Source organism: Misgurnus anguillicaudatus, chromosome 19 (genome assembly GCF_027580225.2).
Source record: "Misgurnus anguillicaudatus chromosome 19, ASM2758022v2, whole genome shotgun sequence".
In the NCBI taxonomy this organism is placed as follows: domain Eukaryota; kingdom Metazoa; phylum Chordata; class Actinopteri; order Cypriniformes; family Cobitidae; genus Misgurnus; species Misgurnus anguillicaudatus.
Genome location: NC_073355.2, coordinates 18,723,939 through 18,750,158, shown reverse-complemented (window position 1 = coordinate 18,750,158; position 26,220 = coordinate 18,723,939). Strand labels below are relative to the sequence as shown.

General features: G+C 36.0%; 1 protein-coding gene across 1 annotated transcript; it reads left to right on the top strand.

Moving 5' to 3' along the window:
* The first annotated feature begins 489 nt into the window (after window positions 1–489).
* On the top strand, window positions 490–19,956 carry LOC141349178 (5-hydroxytryptamine receptor 3C-like). The gene is made up of 6 exons (XM_073857898.1): window positions 490–524; window positions 2,808–2,980; window positions 3,065–3,225; window positions 4,936–5,185; window positions 19,700–19,840; window positions 19,904–19,956. Exons 1-6 carry the CDS (start codon window positions 490–492, stop codon window positions 19,954–19,956), a joined length of 813 nt encoding a protein of 270 aa, XP_073713999.1.
* Window positions 19,957–26,220: the final 6,264 nt, after the last annotated feature.

Here is a 26,220-nt window from a genome sequence, read left to right as displayed (position 1 = left end):
CAGCCAAGTTTGCATAACCTTAAAAAAATCAATATGTAAATGCATTGCTACACTGTATATTCTAACAAGCTCAGTTTACATAAAAAAAACCGAATGAAAGCGATTGCCCTTATTTTTCCAAAGCAAACTTAAAAGGTAAATTAAGGTTAACTTACTAATCAGCTATTAGTAAGTGAAACAAATGTTTCCTGAGTAAATATACTAATATATATCATTCATAATATTATTTTAAGTTAATATAACAAGGCCAGAGTTTCTTTGACTCACAAAAGTGCTAGAGAGATCATATTATGAGATTTTTTTAATGTGTAAAATATGCCTTTGGTGTCCCCAAAAAGCATACTGTACGTTAAGTTTTAGCTCATACCACACAGATAATTTAATAGAACATGTCAAAGTTGCCACTTTGGTGCAAGCAAAAATGTGCAGTTTTTGGTCTATCTTTAATAATGTAAATGAACTAATGAAATGCAAACACTGACCGCAATGATGGTGACTTTAAATAAAACAGCCAACACCTCTAAGTAAGTAAGTAGTAGTAAATGTAGTTTTAGGTTTCAGATGGTGATAGAGAGGATAAAGTAACATATTGCATTACAAGAGCATTCTTTTTTTATTTTGACAACTCTTTTTCTAGAGAAAATCATGAAGAAAGACAGAAAATTAAATGAAATAAATCCCTAGAGTTAAATGAAAACTATCATCATTGCTGTTTGAAAACTAAAACTACAACTTGCTTGCAGAGTTACGTGAATGATAAGTTAACAACCAAAATAAAGCCTTTTAATAAGATTTTGTGGATTAACAAATTTTTCTTTTACATGCTATGTTACTAGTTTACTTCTAACTTTCTTTATTAGTGATGTTACGTTCGTGAACGAATCGTTCTTTTTGAACGAATCTTTTAGGTGAACGGATCGTTCTCGTTCACGCCATCCATTCACTCATATTTCTCGTTCACTGAAATTTCCCTCCCTTCTTGAGGAGCACGGACAAATGAAGCGCAGCTTTCTTTCTGCCTTCAAAGAGTGACAAAAGTACAAGCCAATGGCAATCGAATATGAGCTGTGGCTGAGCATATGATTGGCTAAACGTACTGAATGAATACGCCCTTCACTGACCGAGCCGCTGTTTTGAGTCTGAACGAACGAGAGAGAGATCGCGTTCTTAAAAAAAACTGAATGACTGGTACAAGTTACAACCTAATAAATGAGAGGGATCTTACAAAAAAGCGAGTGCAATGTAAACAATCCTGTGAAAGAATCATGTGGTTTTGTTTTAGTAAGTTATAGTAACCATATTTAGGCGGGCTATTTACCTTAATACAGATGATTATCAAGGTAATTACTGTAGAAAAATTTGGTATTTCTGTTTAATATAGTTTTACTACAACTATCTTGGTCACTCTGGTTACTGTAGTAAAAATAAATGTGTGGCAGCTGGTGTTCTCTTACCCTGAGCCAATCGTCTATATAAGTTTGAGCTGCTGAACGAATCCACCCTTTAACTGAACGTTAGTCAGTCATCTGCGTCTGAACGAAGTCTTGAACGACATGACTGAAACTATATGATTCGTGAATGAGGATCTGATGACTGACTGAACCAGAGGAGGCATGCCAATCACTCACAGCACGGGAGTCTTTATTTACAACAAATCCATATTAGATGTACTATAAATGTACGTAGCTTGATAAAATGATGCTTAGAATTTCACAATTTGAGCTTTAATAAAAACTAATGAGTTTTTGCAAAAAGTCTTTCATTGTCTTATAACACATAATGACACACATCTTCGCCACCTATTGGCGTATTTATGTAAAATTAAGAAATGGTCACTGAACGAATCAGTGAACGAATCTGAACGAATCATTTTGGTGAACGAACTGAAAATGAACGAGTCACCTAAATGAACGAAAATTTCCATCACTATTCTATACAAAAAAAAATGTGTTTTTAAAAAGACAGGAACCAAGAATAAAGAGTCAAACTGTCCAACTAAAGGAAACGCTGATCACAATAAGGGTGACCAAACATTTTCAATAAAACATCAACATCTTAAACTCTAATTAAAAAAAAAAAAAAATCAGACAAATGGTGACAGTTGACAGAAATAAGAACAGCCTGTTTGGTAATAAGAGAGATTTAATGTCTTTTGAGTTGATTTTATCTAAAGCAGTGGCTGGAAGTCAGTTGTAGTTCTTGTGTTTCTCTTTCCTTCAGTGATTCTGCTCATTATCAGGTGTCTTCAATAATCAAAAAATCATCACTTAAAATATCCAATTGACTCTTACACTGCTTCAATGTTACTTTAACACACTGCAGGTGAAATAAATTAATTCAATTAACACAGCGTGATTGACCTGGTCTCGAGTCGGTCTCGGCTTGGACTCGACTACAACACTACGGCTAACATTCCAATGCCGACCGGCAGCATGAGCATTCTCTGCAGCTTTACACCCAATAGACTGAATGGATTTTTTTTTCATTCTTTTTCTCTTCATATTGTTAGGATTTTACTGTAGAGCCATAACCAGCATCTGAAGGAGGTTATTAATAATGAACAATCTTTGAAATCGTAGACCATAGCTTTAAACCATGGACGCTTGGAGTTGAGGGTAGAATTGAGGTTTGGTTTGGATGTCATTTTATGCAACAAAAACCCCAAACCCAAGCGACAATGGTTAAAAAAAGAGAAACCAATAAATAAAACCACACAAAAAGATGCGTCATATAAAAAATCAGTTCATTATTATAAGAGTTTCTCTTGAATATTTGTTTTCACTTTTTATTTTGTTTTGTTCATTTAGCATCAAAACAGAGATTGGATCAAAGGAGTCTCAATATGTGCAGATAAAGAATGACGGCCTTCTAACCACAGTGGATATTTTATCTGTGACCTCAGTCTGTAAGATGGACTTGTACAGGTTTCCATTTGACACACAAATCTGCAATTTAACACTTCAATCTTTAGGCTATACAGGTAAAACAAACAAATGAATTGTTTAACTTTAAATGAATCAAATTCTAATGCATGTTCAATTGTTTGCTTTCATTATTTTCACAGATGAGGAGCTAAGCTTTCGTGACCTCACTGATTCAAAGTATCTTACCTCTGAATCTCAGGAGAACTTTCAGACCCAGGGAGAGTGGGAACTTCTCAATATAAATGCATCAATAGCTGATTGCAGTACCATGTGGTTCTCACAAAATCGCAAAATATTTCAGGTACAATTCAAAAGGCTATATTGTTTGTGGAAGGGCAACACAGTTTGGAGGGGGCCACTTCTGTCCCAAAATGACTGTGCCTCTGCACACAATGTAAAGACCATATAAAATTGTTGTAAGATACAGCACATTTATTATCACAGAAATGACTGAAATAGCAAAAAATAGGGGTGTGCACATAATGAACAGTATAGTATGGTATAGTATAGTATAGTATAGTATACAGTAGTGTAGGGTAGTGCAGTATAGTATAATATTGTATAGTATAGTAAAGTGCAGTATAGTGTAGACTGTTTCAGCAGCAACAACATAAACAAATGCCTTTAATGGCCCAATCTTAACTTCTGGTTGACTTCTGCAAACATAATCAATAACAGAGTCCCTTTAGAGCAGACTATTTCTGATAACAAGCTAAATAAATAACAAGTAAATGACTTTAACTCATTGAGCTAACGTTACGGTGTAAAATTAATGTATACAATGTTAACTACAGATCGGCTATCTTTATCTGTATTTGTTCCAGAGGTCAGTTTAGCCACTAGTAAACAAACAGAGCCTGGAAGTTAACCTCCAGCCAGACACGACAAGGTGCATGCATGCGATTAAAACGTTTATAGTGTGGAACAGTACATAATGGTTCATATGTATTTAGATGGCCATAGGCTACATTTTTACTACACTGTAAAACCCGACAAGTTCAGAGTACTCAAAAATTTTGTTGAAACTGATTACATAATTTTTTTTAAGTAAACCAACATCAAAAATTTTAAGTAAATATAACTTAAAAAATTTCAGTTAACCCAAACTTAAAAGTTTATGCTTCGTTTTATTAAATCTTTAAGTACAATATACATAAAACTACTGTTTATTATAAGGACTGTTTTACCATATATATTTTTTGTATACCGTACTTAAAACCTCTTTTTACCAATACATTTTGTTCACAAGTCACAGAAACAGATCATGTGACTCATGAAAATTTAAGACAAGTGAAGTGAAAGTATATTGAGACTGAACTCAGTGCAGACTTTCACACAGTCATAGTTTATATGATAAACCAACATATATCCAACCTACATCCTAAGCACAGGCACTACACTTCTGAACAATGGTAACCACAAAACTAAAAAATAGCAAACTCTTCTAAATCTCCAACATAAATAAATGTTTAACACTACTGAGTCTCTCTCTTTACTAAAAAACACATAAAATAGCACTTAATTTCAAAAAATGCTCTCGTATTGCAGGCTCATGCAAAGCATGCTGGGAACTGGAACCTCCTCAACCAATCGTGTTGATTTAACTTTAAACTGAAGTAAATTTGCAGTGCCAGACTCTTTCTTAGCTTACCTGGCAATTTGAACTCATCACAACTACCAAAAGTTTGTAATTATTTGCAGTGTTTAGTACAGTGAGGCAGTGGTATTGAAATTACTCCGTTTGGAAGTAATAAATAAATTTTTTGAGTTCTTTGACTCATTTTATTTGAGTTTGTGGAACTTAAAATGGCGAACTTGTTGAAAACACATAAAAATTTTAAGTCCAATACACTTTTTCACAGTTTTGAGTTCAGTTCACTCATTTTAAATGAGCACATTATACTGTTTGGGTTTACAGTGTATCAACTTGCATGATAATAACTAGTTGGGCAGTTTCAGCATTGCAGAATAGACAGACAGATAGACAGGCTGTGACATCATACATTTTTAGGTTTTGCTGTATTGTTCATGCAATATTCTTATATTGCAGATCACCATCAAAAGGAGACCTTTGCTGTATATCATCAACTTAATTTTTCCAGTATTTTGTTTTCTTATTCTGGATGTGGCCTCCTTCTTCATAAATGCATCTGTAGCAGACAAGCTGGGCTTTAAAGTGACTTTGCTGCTGTCCATTTCTGTGTTACTGCTGATTCTTAATGACAAGCTGCCATCTACTGCCAGTGAAATGCCACTGATTGGTAAGTCTACATGAGTGGTAACATAAAAAGCTTTGATTTGAATGTACTAGTGATGCTATGCCACTTTACCACACTTCAAACACGCCTGCATGGCATTTCTTTAAATATTAGAATTTGATGATCTTGAAAGTGACGTATTTGCCAATGTATGGTAACCCATACTTGGAATGTGCATTTAACCCATCCAGTTAATAGTGAACACATGCACTGGAAGTCATGAACACATATACACCCGGAGCAGTGGGCAGCTATCACAAGTTTTCAAACAGCTCCACAAACTGCTCTGCTAAGCTCTGCTAAGTTTTAAAGGGCCCATGGCATTAAGATGTTAGTATTGCCACTTTGAAGGTGTGAGCAAAAATGTGTCATTTTGGGAGTGTCCTTTAAAATGCAAATGAGCCGATGAAATGCAAACACTGATCACAAATATGGTGGTTTGTTGTAATTGAAACTCAATTGTTCTGTCAAGTCCTTCTTTTCTCTCTCTTTCTCTCTGCACTAAATGGCAGTGCTGTGGTTGGATAGTGCAGATAAAGGGGGCAGTATTATTGTAATTCGCCTTGCTACCTACCTCATAAAACAGCAATGCATCGATTAATGTAACGATTCCTTTTTCCAGTCTGATTCGATTTCGATTCGATTCTCGGTTATTTCCCCATTAATTGACTAATAGCAATTTATACATATTGATTTACATATCTGAATGAAAAAAACATGAATTCCTTAACATTGCATTATATGTTTATTGCTCTTACAATTCCAAAATAGACTATACAAGTGCAGAGTAATGCATTCTTAGTCAGAGGTAGCATTCAATAAAACCTTGAAAACACATAGACCTAGCTGACTGAAAAAAGTGCATTGTGTAATTCTACTTGCAGATGAAAATAACAACAACTTAATGTCTAGCATTCAATAAATAAATAAAAAGGGTCACCCAAAATACTTGTTCAATATTCTTTTAAATTCACCCTAAAGTGAAACTTTAAGAAGCTTCTTGATAAAATGACACAAGTATGGTTTTGGTATCCACCTCAGCCTACAGGCTATGCCCATTGATTAAATAAAAACAAATAAGTTAAGCTAATCAAATCCTATGTGTGTAACATAATGTCACTTGCGGAGTCACGGCATGACAGTGAACACAGTTACATGTCACATTAGGGACTATTAAGGGCGCCAAAATTCTGTTTAAAACCAGAATAGTCCTGGCTGGCATATAACTGTGGCACTGACCCATCGACAACAATCAATGAAGACATAACGTAAAGTTACAACCGTTTCACACCGCAGGCGTGAGCAGACAAAGAGCTGGTCGGAAGCCATAATACTCTGAGTGTGTTTCCAGTATGGTGCAGCGCATACCAAACACAACAAAAAGGGTTGGGTCTTTTCTTCCTGAAGGAGCACTTGCAAGTTCACCAACTGATCCTAAAGGAAGTACTACATACACCTGGGGGGTAGAAAAGATATTTCTCCAATCCCCCAGTCAGGGCACCATAACGGCAATGGAATCTGTCCGAAGAAGCAGCAGGTCAACCTGAGGTTTACTGAATATCTCCCAAATGCACTGAACCATGTCAGGGTGAAGTCTCCACTCCCCGTGGGTCATGTCCTGTCATAAGAGCACATAGCTGCACGATTAAGATTGCCCGGGATACATGTGGTGCGTATAGACTAAAGTCTCTGCTGACTTCACAACAGGAGGTGTCAGGTGAGTTGCGACATCCACCATGAGCGTATGCCACCCTGGTGGTTAATGAACGCTATTAGAGTTCTCAATGGGTCAGGTTGGCCCAAAATATAAGCAAATGACCCGGGTCGGACCTCAAGCTCAATCTTCCCTTAGTGAATTTTTTTTTATTAATCATTGCTGCTGTTCACCGTAAAAAAAAGTATGGCTGCTGCATGCAACATGCATCATGGAGAGGGGCGGGGACGGTTTGTTGTTGTGTCGAGCTCACGCTGCGGTTCAAGTTCAAAATAGATGCGGCATCCAACAAGAGCAAAAAGCTAAATTGATGAAAAGCTTGTAGGCTACTGTGTGTGTCGGAATTCCCGGAGCTTTGTAATACAAGTTTACGTTCCTACGGAGACATCGGAGGGCCGCAGGTGAATTCACCATCGCTACTACAGGAGTGGGAAAATCAGAGGTCTGGAAAGTGTTTGCGGTGATACTACCCACTGAGCAAGGCATCTCAAAAAGACGTAATTTCGACGTCCCGTGAGGAGCCAGAATGAACGTTTTTATGACGTCTTTTTATGACGTGTTCTGAACATCCAATATTGATGTCAAGGGGACCTCCACGCAAAGTAAAACTATTAAAAATGTTGCTATTTTAGACATCAGATGTGTATATATAATCTTTATATATGAATATATGTTCAAAAATATTGCTTATAGATAATTCCCAAATATACCAGTTCCACCTTAACTATCTGGGTCTGCAACCTCGCTCTCTCATGCTCTCTCTCTCTCTCTCTCTCTCTCTCTCTCTCTCTCTCTCTCTCTCTCTCTCTCTCTCTCTCTATCGTTCACTTCCGGTGTGACTGAGTGCGAGTGGACGGAGTGGTGTGAGTACGAGTGGCGTCCTGTGTGAGTCAATCTTTTCTATTCTTTCTCTCTTTGGTGTCTTGGTTAAGTGTTTGCGACTTTTTATTACTTTTTTCGCACTTGGCTTTTGGACCGCGTGCTGTCCGCTCGTTTGGGGAAGCATGTCGGTCCCACAAGCACAGGTGTTGGGCACACTTACAGCACGCAGCATGCTATCCAGACGCTGCTCAAGCTTTTCGAATTTAACTTAAAAAGACTCTTTAAAAATTAAAACTAAGCTACACAAACTAAAGGAAAAGAAAAATGCCGCCGAAAATGAAAGTTGATGAAATGGAGGAAATAAAGAAATCATTGAGTTTTATGTCGGAAGAGTTGAGCAAAGTCTCTAAACAACAAACAAAACTCATGGAGCTAATGGACGAAGTGAAACTCCTTAAAACAATAATAAAAGAAAAGGATGAACGGATTATGAATCTGGAAAGGAAAGTTGACGATTTGGAACAATACACCCGTATGGAGGATATAATCATAACCGGATTGGAGACACGACATCGAACGTATGCCAGAGCGGCAGCGAGTGTTGATAAAGGTGAGGACGCACCGGCTCATGAACTACAATCATTAGAACAACAAATAATACAGTTTTTCAACAATCTCAACATGCCGATTAAAAGTAATGACATCGCTGCTTGCCATACGTTTCCTAAAAGGGAAAATGGAAAGGCGAATATTGTAGTTCGCTTCATTAATCGCAAAAGCAAATTGGAATTGCTCAAGGAAGCAAAAAAATTGTCTGGAACCGGAGTTTACATAAATGAACATTTGACTAAAAAGAATGCTGATATAGCACGACAAGCGCGTATTCTCCGACGACAAAATAAAATACAGGCAACTTGGACAAGAAATTGTAAAGTTATGATTCGTCAAATTGGTCCTCCAGAATCTGCAAAAGTCATATGGACTTGGATCCGTACAGGAATTAAATCTCAAAACGGTGTACTATGTGAATCTCTGATAATCAATTGCCGAATGTGATAATGAAAGTTTACTCAACATGACTGAAGTGTTAAAAAACTCTACTCCAACTTCAGATGATGGAAATGACACGGAATACGATCAATCCGGAACATCTAACTGCGATGCGATGAAAGAAACACGCAGTATAAACATGAAGTGTTTTGAGTTTACTGATTATAAGAATTACGACATGGAGAATGAAATTGATCCAGAGAATCATTTTTACACAAACAATTGCCACTGTGAGTATTACACGAATGAACAATTCAAATCTACTATAAAAATGCATAATGCTTTATCAATAATACACTTCAACAGTCGAAGCTTGTATACCAACTTTGGGGAAATTAAGGACTACTTAAAACAATTTCCTAATTTTCATATTATTGCTTTCTCAGAGACTTGGTTAAATGTAAATAGAGAATGTGACACTAAACTTGAGGGGTATGATTTATACAATGTGAATAGAACTAACAAAAAGGAGGTGGGGTAGCTTTATATGTATGTAGTGAGTTTAATAGTAAAATAGTAAAAAATATGACAAAAAAAATAGACAATATTATGGAATGTGTAACAGTGGAAATAATGGTTAAAAAATTGCAAACGATCCGGGTAAGCTGTATATATAGGGCTCCAGGGTCATGTATTGATACGTTTAACAGTAAAATTGTGGAAATGTTTGATATGTCAAAGGTAACCTTTGTTTGTGGTGATTTTAACATTGATTTATTGAATGCGTCTAAATTACAAACACATAGAAACTTTATGGATACTATGTTTAGTTTAGGTTTTTTTCCCACTATTATAAAACCAACAAGAATTACATCCAATAGTTCAACATTAATTGACAATATTTTTACAAATGTAGTTGATAGTAGAATAGAAAGTGGTCTCCTTATAAATTATATAAGTGGTCATTTACCTGTCTTCAGTACACTTCAACACTTTTTTCAGAATCAAAAAGTTAAGAAACAAGGGGAATATAATTTTAAACGACTTAGAACCACAGCTTCCATAAAAGCCTTTAAACATGAACTAAGTGTACAGACCTGGAATGAAGTCTACTCAATTAATGATCCAAATGAATCTTATGAAATTTTTTTGTCTATTTTTACCCATTTACTCAACAAACATTGTCCTATGCGCATACAAAAACAGTCAAAGTATGAAGCTAAACCCTGGATCACTAAAGGACTCCAAAATGCATGTAACAAGAAAAATCTTCTATATAATTTTTTTTTAGAAAAAAGAACAAAGGAAGCTGAACTTAAATATAAACAATATAAAAATAAGTTAGTGAATATATTAAGGAAAACTAAAAAGGACTATTATAATAATTTATTAGAGAAACATAGAAGTAACATTAAAGAGACTTGGAAGGTACTAAATAGTGCAATTAAAGGAAATACTAAGAAAAGTGAATATCCTAGGTACTTCATAAATCAATTGAAAACTATAATCAATCCAATCGATATTGCTAATGAATTTAATAATTATTTTGTAAATGTAGGAGCCAATTTAGCAAACAATATAGTGCAACCAGAATCAAAGGCAGGTGTGGAAGTTGACATAATTAAATCAAATACAAGCTCAATATTTCTAAAATCAGTAGATGAAAATGAAATAATAAATATAATAAATAAATTCAAAAATAAAAAATCAACTGATTTTAACGATATAGATATGGTAATAGTTAAGGAAGTTATAACATTTGTCGTTAAACCATTAACCTATATTTTCAATTTATCTCTCTAAACTGGAGTTTTTCCGGACAATATGAAAATAGCTAAAGTTATCCCTATTTACAAAAATGGTGACAGTCATTTACTTTCAAATTATAGACCAATTTCTCTTCTTTCACAGTTTTCAAAAATATTAGAAAAACTATTTGAAATGAGATTAGATACACTGCAAAATCCGGGGAGTTAAATTAACACTGCTCAGTGTTTATATAGGTCCACTCTCCAGAGTGTTAAGAGTTGAAATCTGCAGTCTGTGACTTTCTCCTCTCTATCACCATCTCTGTTTGAAGCCTAGAATTGCATTTTACATCTTGCTTGTGGAGTTATTTTCTTGACTTGGGTTTGGATGTTGGCTGTTTCATTTGGAGTCGCCATTGTTGTGATCAGTGGTTGTTTTAGTTGGACTTGACTCTTAACTGTTAGCTTATTGTTTTTTTCTAACTGCTATATTGTAGTAGAAAAAGCAATTGTGGAATTGAATATTGATAGTTAATATACATTGTCAAACATAAACATTTAAACGAACAGATTTTTTAAATTCGTTTTTCCTCACTCATCAAAAGCATCTTTTTCTGTTAAAAATGAAATACTACAGTTTAAGGTCCAGAACTCTCATAGCAGCTTGTTATTCTGAAGGATTTTGATAGTGTGCACATTAGCATTAACCACTGCACAATGTAGATGCACAGACATCAAGAATCAGAGTATGAATCTCAACAATGGTGACAAAGAAAATGGTAAAAAAAGGTCATTATTTATTCATGCCCCAGTGCATTCTGGGAGTCCTGGATGAGATTTGTAATTTGTTGATACCCAGCATGCATTGCAGCATGAAGCTTTTCATTCTATTGTCACCATCATTGTGATTCATACTCTGATTCTTGATATTTGTGTGTCTACATAACACAACGACTAATTCTAAGTGCCAGTGTTCAAAAATTGTTCAGAATGAAAAACTGCTATGAGATAGCTGGATCTCGTACTACAGTGTCATTATTTACAGAAATAAATACTTCTAGGAAGAAATCACTAAAGAAATCATTTTTAAATAGAGTGCTATTTGAAGTATATCCTAACAACCATTATAATCATAGAAATGCACTAGTGTCTTTGCCACAACAAACATGTTTTAAACACATGTAATTATAACAGCCAAAAAAGCTGTAAAGCTAAGACTAAGAATCAAGAGTCCAACTAAAACAACCACTGACCACAATAATGGTGACTTTAAATGAAACAGCCAACATCTAATCCTAATGGTGCATTTACACCAACCGCGCTAGAGGCGTGAAGCGCGAGTGATTTCAATGTTAAGTCAATGTGGAGACGCGTTGACGCACGTCAGGAGGTCCCGCGGCGCGGAATAGGCGTTCGGCGCGGAGCGGAAGACCGCCTCATTCGCGCGTGAAGCTCGTGCGAAAGGCGCAAATTGAGCGTTGTGCGCGGTACGCGCGAATGGTGCTTTTGTGCATTTTGCGGTTCACGCGAATTTGCGGCTGACGCCCGAGTTGAAAAATTTGAACTTTAACCAATCAGGAGCCTGCCTGCTGCTGTGGTGGCAGCCCCGCCCAGAGTCACTCATTCAGGCAGTCACTCGGAGCTATATGACACAAGTTCTTATTTCTATAGGATACAGGAATAAAAAGGACCTCGCTTTGAAGAGTGTCAGTAAGGACTTTGGGCAACCTGGTAAGTTGTAATACACACTTTACTTTTGAGTTAGGTTACGTTTATCGACCCGCGCCGTTTATTTTCCCCCTATAGTAAGGTTACCCAATACAAACTGGTAACTCAACATCATGCACAATCAACATCAGTCATGTTGCAAACAGACACTCGCACAGCAGTTGCCCCTCCCACAAGAAGCGGAGTTTGCCTCGGACGCGCGTCAAATGCTTGCTTTTTCCGCGCGTCTACTCCGCTCTACACGCGCGAATGCATTCAAGTGTTCAAGCTGCAAACTAGGCGCGGTAGACGCGATTTTGACGCCCTAAACGCGTTTGGTGTAAACCCTGCATCAGATAAGAAAATAACTCTACAAGTAAGATCTAAAATGCAATTTCAGTTTTCAAACAGAGATGGTGATAGAGAGTATAAAGTCACAGATTGCAGCTTTTAAATCTCTCCGGTGTTACTTTTTAACACTCTGGAGAGTGGACCTACATAAACACTGAGCAGTGTTAATTTAACTCCCAGGATTTTGCAGTGGCTTTAACACTTTTTTGCAGAGATCTAAGGTTTTCACGTTGGGTCATTTACTCTCTGTAGCTGGACCAGATTTCAAGAATGTGGAGGCAGCATCCAAATACATAGGTGTCAGGTCCATCCGCTTGTTTGAACGGTTTTTAAATAAGATAAAACAATGTTTTACAATTGAGGAGGATCACTTATTGAAAGATTTTTTCTCAGGGGATAGCACTCCTGAAGTAGATGATCCCTTTCCATGTTAAATTGTCCAACCCAGTCTTGATGAGGGTTTAAGTCTGTTGCTAAAGCCATGTGAATCTTTCTTTTTGGATTGTTTTTAAGTCAAGGTAAAAAAAATGTACAGAGCCTGTGTTTATGTTTTTAATAAGAAGTTGTTTGCCGAAAGAGTTGATACACCTTGGCGTTTTTTTAAACTGAGTGATGATGTTAAACCTGAATGGAGGTCACTTTATAAGCCACCATTATCAAAGAGAACAGGTGACATCCAATACGAAAATCTCCATGGCGCAATTGCTGTGATTTTTTTATTTCTTTGTTTAACCCAGAAGTCAGTCCTGCTTGTGCTTTTTGTCAGCAGAGGGAGACTGTATTTCATGCATTTGCACTTTGGTCTAGACTTGAATTTTCATTCATGAACTTAAAGGATTTGTTTGCCAGGTTTAATGAAAGGTTTTGTATTGAGACTTTTATTTTGGGTTTTAAATATTGTCGGGCGAATCGTTTTAAGTGTCAATTGTTGAATTTTTTAGGGGGCAAGCAAAAATGGCCATTTACATCTCCAGGAAAAATAAAATAGAACAAGGGGTTCTGGATGATGTCAACGCATGTTTTGTGTCCTTCGTAAAGTCTAGAGTTTTGAAAGATTTTAGATTTTATAAAATCATGGAAGATCTTTCCACTTTTGAATCGATGGTGTATTTATGATGCTTTGTGTGCAGTATGTGAGGGTGAATTGTGTTTTTCTTTATGACTTTGTTGGTGAATTTTGTGGTGATCCAACTTTGTTGAAGTTATTTTTTTTCTTCTTATTTTTTGTTTATTTGGTTGGGGAGAGTAATTAAATATTAATTGTTAATAAAGTTTTTTTTCAAATTCAATTCTCTCTCTCTCTCTCTCTCTCTCTCTCTCTCTCTCTCTCTCTCTCACTCTCTATATCTATCTCTCTCTCTCTCTCTCTCTCTCTCTATCGGTCAAAAATTAAAAGTGAAGTGACGTGAACTTCACTATTCCTCGCTCGCTTCCTCTCGCTGGATAATTGTTACATGTACATTCTCTAAAACAATGTCATCACCGTTACACAAAGTTGTTTTAACAAAGCATTGTTTTGAAGGACCATACTGGCTAAACAAACCAAATTTACTTTATTTTTTGTAATTTCTACCGCTCATTTTTGAGAATTTACATTTTTATTGAACATGTTTTGTCACCATCATGATGATCAGTGTTTCCTTTAGTTGGGTAGTTTGACTCTTTGATTTATGTTGTAGTGTGTGTGCTTGATAATAGTGTTTATTAAAACACATTATTATTGCACTAAGTGTTTGTTAACAGCGCAACTTACTTGTGATTCATAACATTGCTGATGTTTAATTAATTACGTTGATGATCAGAAGTGGTGGTTGATATAACCGAATTAACAACACAGATAAAACATAAGAAATTTCTTTAAAGTTCTCAGTTCTTTAAAAAAATGTCAGATTTGTTTGGAACTGCAATCAACATACTTCAGTGTTGCCCAGGGACGTCGTTAGGCCTATTTTAGGGGGGCTGAAGCTACCCCAAAATGTTCCTAAGCCCCCCTAAGTGATTATAAGAACAACAGTAAAATTTGATTTATCAAAAACCGTATCCTCATTAATATTTAGACTCAACAAATGTTATATATCCAGCTACAAAAAAACATCTGACAAGTCGGACAGAATACGCTAGATGTCGAACGTCAAGTGACCAAACCGGAAAACGGCGATCGCTTCCGGTTGCCTGTATGGGTCGTTCGCGAACGAGCGGCTCTAAGAGCTGATTCTTTGTAGCGAACGAGCAGAGCCGAATCTTCAGACGCATGCAGGGGAGCCGGCTCTTCTAAGGGAGCCGAGCCAGAAGAGCCGAATCTATGAAAAGAGCCGGACTGCCATCACAAAAATGTAGAGCCAGCGCTTGAGCCGAATCAATGGAAAGAGCCGGACTGCCCATCACTAATACACACGCTCGTACGCACGCTATGGCAAAATAAAGATTGGTAAGTGTCGTGATACGGAGGAGTGAAATTGTAAGTTGTTTTTAATTACCTGCTAGCTGCTTACCTTTAGCTACGTTTTCTTGAGGCAAAGGAATGGAAATATTTTGGTTGCTATGTCATGAAAAACTTTAGTCTTGCACAAGCAAAATACAAGAAATTGTTAACTTAGCAATCTAATCACAACTCTTTATTCTTTGCCAACAATATAGGCTTAATAATCTTTAAAATAAAATATCTCTTAAATAAAATATCTCTAAAAGAGGCATATTCAACAGTATCAGTCCCCATAGAATGTTGTTGTCACTGAAAACTAAATGTTATTATAGGGTCCCTGTTAATGCAATACTGTTGTATCCTTCAATTCATTGAGCAGATGAGATGGATATTAGAAAATATTTTAGGAGAGAGAAAGAGAAGCAGCTGCAGGAGATTGGCAGGCCAGTTGATTCTGAGAGAGCCGGACCCGGTGTGATTGAGGTCAGTAATGGTCTATAGGTCTAAGGATAGTTTTTCTTTTCTTTTCTTGAATTTCTTATAACAATAAGCAACTAGGTCTGAGACTATTTTAATCATATAATGTGATAAATTAAATATTAAATACGTAGATGTTACCTAAAAGTAGGCTAAAGATGAGTAAATGCCCACACTCTCCACAGATACACATGTGAAACAAAAATGAAAGCAGTCATACAGTACATATTATACAGTAATCATTACTCCAAATCTTTTATTCCTTCCGCCATCAGGTTATTGTATTTATACAGTAGCCACTTTAAAAAGGATCCATATCAATAGCTTACCTGGTAAAATACTGCCTTTTTGTTGTTGATTTATATTATACATTGTATTCATTTGGCAGAATAAATCATCTTTAATTAAGAAATGCTCAAACCTGTGTGTTGTCAAATATCACTATGACTTTAAAACTCTAGTCTGATTGAACCTATCCACCATAGCATTCTGTGTGTGGACAACTTAATATAGAAATTAGATATAGTATGCTATTACTTTATCATACAGTTACAAAAGCATACAGATAGCATTTAAGTCATTGCTTATAGAATAACTAATCAGGAGCAAAGTCTGGCCTAAATTCCCCCATGCAGCTTTGATGTGTCTAAAAGCTAACATTACAGTAACTTTTATTTAACAGAGTACCCAGCTAGAAATAAAAAGTTCTAAGAACGTTCCCTGAAAGTTCCCGAATGCTCCCAAAAACATTCTGCCAACGTTAAAAGCGGCTAGTTTTTTTTTAAGTTCTAGGAACGTTTCTGTTGTCTGAACGTTAGAGTAATGTTACATTTTACCATTTTTAAACGTTATGACAATGTCATGTTTTAATGTTCAAACAATGTTTAAAACAACAGCTGTTTATTATATTGACTTGTTTGATTGTTATGTAAATGATAGAGAAACATTGCATTTTATTATTTTATAAAACATTATTTCTGAATGTTCAGTAAATATATTGCTGTAGAAAACTCAATTCACTTACTAGGTTTAGATGTTGATGTTTCATTTTAAGTCACCCTTATTGTGATTCGTGTTTGTTTTAGTTGGTCTCTTGACACTTGACTTTTTGCCTACTAGTTTTTTCCTGGTTGTGTTAACTTTGTGGTAATGCACCACGTTTGTTATGAAAAGTTATTAGTGTATTTCTGTGGTTGTTGGTACATAATGGTAAAGATCATCACCTTGTTCATTTACTAATCAAAAGTTTATTTTCTGCCAATATTGTATATTAGATCCAACTCTTTCACAGCAGTTTGTCATTAAGGAGTTTTAGAAACTTTGGACAAAAAATATCCGCTGTATAGTTGGGATGCCCAAACATCAAGAATCAGACTATGAATCTCAACCATGGTGACAATTAAAATTGTTTAAAAAATCCTTATTTATCCATGCTGCAGTGCATGCTGGGAGTCCTGAATGAGCTTTGTAATTTGTTAATACCCAGCATGCATTGCAGCATGAAGTTTATCATTTAATTGTCACCATGATTGAGATTCATAGTCTGATTCTTGATGTTTGTGCATCCCAGTTATACAGCAGATATTTTTGTCCAAAGTTTCTAAAACTCCTTAATGACAAACTGTTGTGAAAGTGCTGGATCTCGTTTACATTTTTGACAGAGAATGAACTTTTGATTGGTAAATGAATTAGGTGATGATCTTTACCATTATACCAACTGCCACAGAATTACACTGTTAACTTTACATGTTCATGGCAAATGTGGTGCATTAACACAAAGTTAACACAACCAGGAAAAAACTAGCAAGCAAAAAGTCTAGTGTCAAGAGACCAACTAAAACAAACACTAATCACAATAAGGGTGACTTAAAATGAAACAAACATCAACATCTAAACCTAGTAAGTGAATTGAGTTTTCTACAGCAATATATTTACTGCATACAGAAATAATGTTTTATAAAATAATAAAATGCAATGTTTCTCTAACATAACAATTAAACAAGTCAATATAATAAACAGCTGTTGTTTTAAACATTGTTTGAACATTAAAACATGACATTGTCATAACGTTTAAAATGGTAAAATGTAACATTACTCTAACGTTCAGACAACAGAAACGTTTCTAGAACTTAAAAAAAACTAGCCGCTTTTAACGTTGGCAGAATGTTTTTGGGAACATTCGGGAACTTTCAGGGAACGTTCTTAGAACTTTTTATTTCTAGCTGGGTAGAAATGGAAGAGGAGGATATGTCTGTCATGTTTTACTTGTTAACATCTTGGTTTCTTGACTGGATGTTGACATAATTGTAGCTCAGTCAGATGTGAGTGCAAAAATTTTGCAAACACAAGTTACAAATACTCTGTGGGCTGAGCCCCCCCTGTCTTCCAATCCTAGTGACGTCCCTGGTGTTGCCTACTGTAAGTTACTACTGGAAAATTGAACCTCATGGCTGCAATCAAAAATGTAAAGCCTAGAATTTTCTGACACAGATGCAGACATGGGCCGATTCTTGATGTCTGAATATGTGACAATAATATCTGGACTTTTAATTTATATAATTCCCAGTGGTGGTATGAACCTAATAATAAGTTGGATGTGACACCTCAAATCAACTGAGAAATTAAGACAATACTACATGGTTCACAAAATGAATTTACAGACTTTACATATGTGGTATTCCTGTTGATAAACTTTTAGTGAAGTTGTAAGATCCACATGTGAGTTTTGATTATAACACATTTTCTTTGCAATGAATAACACACTTTAGCAAACACTCTTACAAAGACAAACCACTACTACGAAAAGTCAAAGAGAGAGAGAGAGACAGCATTTAAGGTGGAACTTTATCTATGAGCAGTGTTATGTTTTTGAACACTCATTCATATATAAAGATTACATTATTTTATCAGTTTAACAAAATTACAAAATTAAAAATACATGTGATTTTTATGTTTTTTTACTCAGAACTCATAGACCACATTTGTATAAAATGTTTTTGTATTGATTTCCCGAACCCCTTTTGGACGTCTATCTGATGTCCAAGAGGGGTCATAGTCAGACGTCCAGATACTGTACAAGATCTGCACGTTGTATAGACATACAGATAAGGGCCTGGACCAACCGACCTAACATAGACATGGTCTGCACGTCGGGGAGACGTCTCACGTTTGGTGGGTAGCTTCTGGTGGAAATTCTACAAATTATGCGCAATACTCCAAATGCAAGGTGCTGATTAAATATTTAAGGCATATTGATACAGCCTATTTATATATTTAAAATTTATTGTTTCAGTTGTTTGTATTGTTAAAAGGCGTGAACATTTAAGGTTGATTTGAATTTCTGTCTGCTGGTCATGATAATATGTGTATGAGAAGTCGGGCTGCGGACCGGGTTCGGGCAAATTATTAATGTTAAGATCGGGTTCTGGCTTTAAAATCTAGGGTCGGGTCGGGTTGTAATTTTCAGGCCCGTTGAGAACTCTAAAAGTTATTGCTGAACTGCTGTCTAAAAAGACAAGGGCCGTCCAGTGCCCCTACTCTGCATGCATGTTACACACTGCACTCCAGCCCCAAAGGATCTTGCGAAAGGCTAAGAGTGCATTGGTCCCCCGATGTCAAAGGAACACAATGGGTACCTGTGGGCTATGCCCACCTGAGAACAACTTGAGTACAGTCAATGTTAGAGTGATCTTAAGTGCATCAACCTGAGCAGAACAACTACCACCGAGGATGCCCCAGGAGCCTCTGACAGAGTTAAAGTGGGGCAGTTTAATTCACTTGAGGAAGCTGGCGTATTTACGCACACTTTTATGTCTTTGGCTATGCCACAGCTGTAAAGGCTTATTGCGCTATTACAGTTAACGATTATTCAATTGATTGATCGTTAATTTAAAAGATCACCGAATATGGGAAATTGCATAAATTGACATTCCTAATTTAGGCTACCATAAAACTAAAGCAGCTGCTCTCCACCTCTTAAATTTTTGTTTAATTTTACAAGCGTGTTATTCTGAACTATCAGAGAAAACTTTTACATCTACATGTACAAAACGCTGTGCAGCATGTTTACTAACAACACAAGCAGCGATACGATTTCGACACAATATTAGTGTAAGTCAATATAAACCTGTTATTACTCCTGCTCACATTTTCTGTGTATTTTCTGTAATATCTTTTTGAAATGGGATTATGAAGCTCTCCCTGAGACCAGATGCTTGAGAGAAATGTAACTTTAATTTAACTAATTTATTCTTTTTTGCTATAATGGTTTGCTGTTGTTGTCACAGGGATTTACTGCATTGGGGTTTTCTCACTTATTGGCATAAGTATTCTGGAGACCATCTTTGTGAGCATTCTGATTGCTATAGGAAAAGAGACCAAATCAGTAACACCAACAGAAAGCGGAGCAGATTTAACCATTCAACATGGTAAGTATCAACCCAGCAATTAAATATGAGAAACATTGTCTTAAATCTGTCTTATTCTTACAGTAAAACTGAAAAGCCACCATACAGATAAAAGTCATCTGCAACATCAACCTTGATTGTAGTAATCACTACATAACCAGAAAAGACACACCACCTACATTGCCAGAATAGACAACAGAACATAATTGATTCCTTACTTAATAATGTTGCAGATTAAGTATTAAAACATTATACACATTGTCAAGACGTTATTGACATTCTGTGCAACTGTTGATATCTTCTGTTCAGCATACTGTATATTTTTGTGTTCTTATGGGAAATTAAAACTTAATTTTATTTCTGTTGTACTTTTCACAACAGAGCAAAGCAGCTTCACATAAGTTAAAATATTTGAATAGAAAAAATATATTTTTAACCATTTTTTAAACAAATTCATTTATGTATACACATTTCTACATGACCCACAGCATTTATCCAGATCCATGGTTTGTACTTTTTTCCACAGATGGCGTAAAATACTTGCATTACTCTCTAGACACAGTTACCGGTAGAACTGAACGGATGACATGTACGCCCAACATGCTGAAGCAGATCCTCATGGAGTTTTGGGTTTTTACTCAACAACAACAAGAAAAAGTCTCACCGTGCTGGACCTTAGCAGCAAGAATTGTAAATGTGATATTTATTGTTCTTTACATAATCACCATTATTGGGTTTCTGACCTTTCTGGGCAAGGTTTGGTTTCAATTTTAATATAATTTTTTACACAGCAAGAATTGGAGAGTTAACATTTCAGTGTAAAACATTTGAGTTGAATTACACACCTAAAGAGTAAATTGAACATATTTAGAGTAAATTGTTGTTCAGAGTTTGATTGCAACCACTTACCTTAAAGGGGACATATTATGAAAATCTGACTTTTTCCATGTTTAAGTGCTATAATTGTGTCCCCAGTGCTTCTATCAACCTAGAAAATGTTAAAAAGATCAACCCAATAACTTAGTTTTGGTAAACCATTTTCTGCAAGCATGTGAAAAAATAGGTCATTGTAATTTGGCCCTTATTGTGATGTCAGAATAAGGTAATACCGCCCCCTTTATCTGCACTATCCAACCACAGCACAACCATTTAGTATGGAGAGAAAGAGAGAGATAAAATATTTTTTACAGCACAATTGAGTTTCAATTGCAACAAACCACCATCATTGTGATCAGTGGTTGCACTTCATCCGCTCATTTGCATTTTAAATGACACACCCAAAACGGCACACTTTTGCTCAGACCTATTTTAGACTTAGTTTACATCTTTAAAAAAATCTCATAATATGTCCCCTTTAAAAAAAATAGTAAATTTAATGAATACTTTTTTCAGTGTATGTTGAGCTAAAACTTCACATATGCACTCTGGGGACACCAAAGATTTATTTTACACCTTAAAAATCTCATAATGTGACCCCTTTAACACTTTTGTGAGTGTTAAAAATGTTACTGTCTTGAAATACATTTGACTCTGATAGGTGTGGAATTTTATTAACTCTGAAAAAGTGTAGAAATCAACTCTGTGAGAGTTCATTTAACACATGACTTTTTGCTGTGTACAGGGGCCTTCAACTTTTCAGGACATGTTTGTTTAATTTCACCCACAGAGTAAAATTTAAAAATGAATAATCTGTGTGTTTTTTAGTCAAAATAAAGTGTTTAATGTTCATTTATCTTTGATATTTAGAAGAGCTTCTGTTTCTTCTTTGAGTTTTGTGGTTACCATCATTCAGAAGAGTGGTGCGTGTGTATAGACTGTATGTGTGAAAATTATGGCCCTGTCCCAAATGGCGCACTTCATGTGGACTTTTGGTCGCAAGGCCTTAAATTGCGCGTGCTCGCTTAGTCTACGAGTCCATAGGGTGTCCCATCTGTCATTTTTTACGCTTTGTAGTGTGCTCATCAGCGCCCCCTTGATGCAGGCTTCGTGCACTTTACCAACCCAGAAGTCCTTGCGAAGGAGCAATCAGACAACGGAAGGGAGGAGTTCACACTGACGGGAAACTTCTCAATCTATTTCCGGTGTGACACTCGAGTCTGTCCCAAAATACGACTTCGGTGCACCCACGTGGACTCGCATCAAGGGTCCCTAAAGTCTGGACTACGTGATGTCGTCAAAGTGTGGACTCTGTGATATAGTAAATACCTAACAAAAAGAGACAATTTTGTAATTTCCATTAAATAAGATTTAATCAAAGAAGTAAATATAAATATATAATATAATATAATATATAATACATAATATATTATATATTATATATATATATATTTATATAAATGTATAATATTGTTACCAACATTGTAAAATGTGTGTAAAAATACTTTTTTGCAATAACTTAAAAAGTTAAAAATATAGTATTTCCGACCAGAGTCCTGCAACGGGTCGGGTACCCGCGGGTACCCGTGGGTACCCGCATAAAAGTGTCTCCAACGGGTGGATTGTGACATTCCTAAAATTCACGGGCGGGGCCGCGGGCGGATAATTAACTCCGCGCGGGCGGGTAGTAGTGCAAATGAAAATATGTGCAAAATTTGTATGTCTAAGGATGTGCACACCAAACTTTGAAACACGGCTGTTTTTTCAGCCAAGCGCTTTTTAGCTGTGATACTTAAGCTGTGAGCCGGTTGGTTGTTGTGATACTTGTCCCGCCCTTCCTCCACTGTGATTGGACGGCCGTGTGACAACTGACAACTGACATTGACGAGCGGAGCATTTCACCCAAACTTTAATCTCTTTCAACTCTCGACGCTCAGCGCCGAGCGCGGAAAAAACGCTGACCGCCGGCTTAATTACCATTACACGTGGAACATATGACATTTGACCCATCATGTCACCACCACTACAACAGTGCGCGACCAGTTTGTTGATTCTTCTCGTAGCCTAGTTGGAGCGAGCGTTGCAGGACTCTGGCATAAAGTTTTGCTGTTGATAGCCGGAAGCTGAACGTCTTCTCTTAGAAAGCATTTCGAGACGAGACTTAGGAGCACAGCAGGGGTTGTGTAGGTAGGTTGTTCTTTTTCTTGTTTTTTTATTAATATGTCTATTTCTGTATAGTTATCAGATTCCATTTGTGCCGATAGGCTACTTAAATGGCACAAAACAGAGCGCACTTTAGCCTGTTTCATTAGCCTATTCATGACGCTGTTGTGATGTTGAGAGAGGTAACTTACGAGATAAAAAATAAAGCACTTTAATTGGAATGATTTTAGCGTGTGTGATTTATGCGGGTACGGGTCGGGTAACGGGCCAAATATTAACGGGTCCGGGCGGGTGCGGATTTAATTTTGATATTATCACGGGTGATGGGTCGGATCTGGTGCTGAACTTTGCGGGTACGGACGGACACGGGTCTCCAAAAATGGACCCGTGCAGGACTCTGTTTCCGACTGTATTTTCAGTGTATGATTGTCTTATTAGAAATGCACTTATAACTATTATTACGGTAATATCAAGACAATTAAATAGTACTGTAATATTACTGTATTCTGACAATATCTGGAAAATGAGAGAAATTGCTCTTCAGAGTGTTTTGTGTTTTCAGATCATCTGTATAATTGTGGTGTGGTCATTGTCATGTGTTTATCAGTTGTATTTATCTTTGAATGTTTTGAATGCTTGTATTTAATCCCTTCCAGCCATCTATATAATTAAAAACTAATTTGCAAAGTCATTTAATAAATCATTCTTTCTAAAAACCTCCAAATGAATTTGTTTTACTGCAGCAATATTTCATATATTTAAAATTCACTTAAATGAAGTAATACTATTTGTGTCACGATCCTGTATTGTGTTTCACGTGTCTATTGACTTGAACTTTTATTTTGAAGTCTCTGTTATTCTTTTGTTGCAGATTTCATTGATATCTTCCAGTTGTCCTGTCCCCTTATTTGTTGCTATGGACATTAATTGTTTCCACACCCACCTTTAATCAGCTGCATAGGTTACTCATTAGTTTTTTTGAATTGCTAATGTGGCTTTTACACGCGAATGAAGCAAGTGAAAGGGCCCTATTTTAACGTTCTAAGCGCATTGTCTAAAGTGCACGGTCTAATTTAACGACATGAAAAATGGTTTGTGCGCCAAGCCCAAGGCCTAAAATGGTTGTTCCTATTCTCGTAATGAGTAATGGGTGTGTTTTGACGTAACGTGCAATAAACCAATGAGAGTCTTAGCTCTCATGCCCTTTAAAAGCCATTTGCGCTGGCGCCATGCCGATTCCCTATTTAGATTGCGTATTTGTAAACTGAAAAACTAAGCGGAGGAAGAAGACCCCCAGTTTAAGATTGATTTTAAAAAACACGTTGTTTTCATTTGTATTGAATTTTTTTTGGTATTAAAACCTTTAAAAGTAATTTTCTTTCAGTCATGGAAGTAAAATTAGCAGGGCTTTTAAATGCTGTAAATGGATGTATAGCCTACACACTGTAAAAAATAAAAAGTTGACTTAACTTAAATTTTCAAGGCAACTTGCTGCACAGCTTTTTTGAGTTTACTCAACTCTTGGATGATGTAGTTCACCTAACTCAATTTACTGAGTAATGTCAACTTACACAAAAAAGTTGAACCAACTTAAACTGATTAGGTAATAAGCAAATGTCTATGTTTACTCAACTAGTGACTAACTTGGGTAAAGAGTAATTTAGTATATCCAAATTTAACTAATCTACATGTTTTGGACTGAACACAGAAAGGTCTCATAAACAAAGTCTTTTTCTGACTTAAACCAGAGACCTTTTTGCTGTGAGGCAACAATGATGTGCGATAACTCATTGTGCTGCCCTCTGAACACACACTTCTCAATCATGGTAACAATGAACAAACATAATTCTTTAAAAATTACTCTAAATACAACATATAACTAACATTAACAACATAACAACATAAATAAATCCAGCAAACATTAAAACAGTCATCTTTTTTAGTGAATATAAACCAAAGAAGTGAACATGTCGCAATGCATGCTGGGAACCATTCCGACCATTGTTTTTTTTAATTGCTTGTTCAGATTACTCAGTTTGGCAAGTTGGGTGAACGAATTGGACAAAAACTTATACATCTAAGTCCAGTCAACAAAATAATATTTGTTAGCTGAATGATTATGCTCTTTTCATTCAGTGAAAACAAAATAATCAATTGACGCCCTTCAACAAAGAAATCTTTGTTCAAGTTACTTAATGTTCTTTGTTGAATGAACATTTTAAAGTTGGATTTTTTACAGTGCATCAGGGTTCCCCAAATCTTACCCTGAAGGGCCTAGCACTGCAGAGTTTAGCTCAAACTTAACCATCTGTGATTTTCTAGTGATCATGAAGATATTGATCAGCTTGCTCAGGTGTGTTTGATCAGGGTTGGAGCTAAACTCTGCAGTGCTCTGGCCCTCCAGGGTAAGATTTGAATAGCCCTGCTCCAGAGTACTGCTTACTACAGTTGCTTAGTTTAACTATTTCATTCACCTAAAAGTTCAAACAGCACAGCATTATCAAGTGATATCAACAATTCTGTCCAAATTAGTTCTACTTACTTGCTTTTTTCAAGTAAATTCGGTTATTACATTTTACAGTGAAGTGATATTATATCAAATATGGATTTAATTTGCAAGCAGATGTACCTACACTGTAAAAAATCCAATTAATAAAATGTTGGAAGGGCAAAAATATATAAGTTAAAACAATTTTCTTGTTAGGGCTTAGTTGAGTAGACATATTATTTTAAGTCTAGATAAATCTGTGTTTAAAACATTAAGTGAATGGTTATTTCCAAATTCAGTCAACATTCAGAATGGCTGTGTTGACTGAACTAATTAAGACAAATCTGGTCAATATGTGGACTTATGACAGCTATGTTTCCTGACAACAAAATGCTCATAATATTACTGTTATTTGGTAACAAAATGTAATTTTAAGAGTTGTTCAGGCGTGAATGTATGTGCTTTAAATTTAAATATGCGGTCGGTTAATATAGATAGCGTCTATTTAAAAATGTGCTCGGACACTTTCGGACGGAGAAGAGCTCCAGAAAATCACAGACACTTAAGCGCTCACACCCCGCCCAGCGCAGCCTCGCCTCGGCAAGCCCATCAGAAATCGACTGCTGGCTCTGATATCTCTGTGGCGTTTAAACATGCGATTTAATTCATTTTAATTTCTTATACTTAATAATAAAAGGTTTACCGGTATGTTTTAAATCATATTTTAGGTTTGCACTTAAATGATATCGCTGTTGAATGATATTTCATATCTTTCACATTTGTTATAACTGGTCTGCGTACTGCCTGCGAATTTGAACTTCAGAGCTGAAGGTGCGAGTGGAGAAATAGTCCCAATATCATAACAATCTTAAAA

Coding starts and splice junctions, on each gene's coding strand:
- LOC141349178 (XM_073857898.1), top strand. CDS start 490: ATGGTGACTTTAAATAAAACAGCCAACACCTCTAA. Junction 3,226..4,935: donor AAAATCGCAAAATATTTCAG/GTACAATTCAAA, acceptor ATACATTTTTAG/GTTTTGCTGTATTGTTCATG. Junction 19,841..19,903: donor AGATTTAACCATTCAACATG/GTAAGTATCAAC, acceptor TTATTCTTACAG/TAAAACTGAAAAGCCACCAT.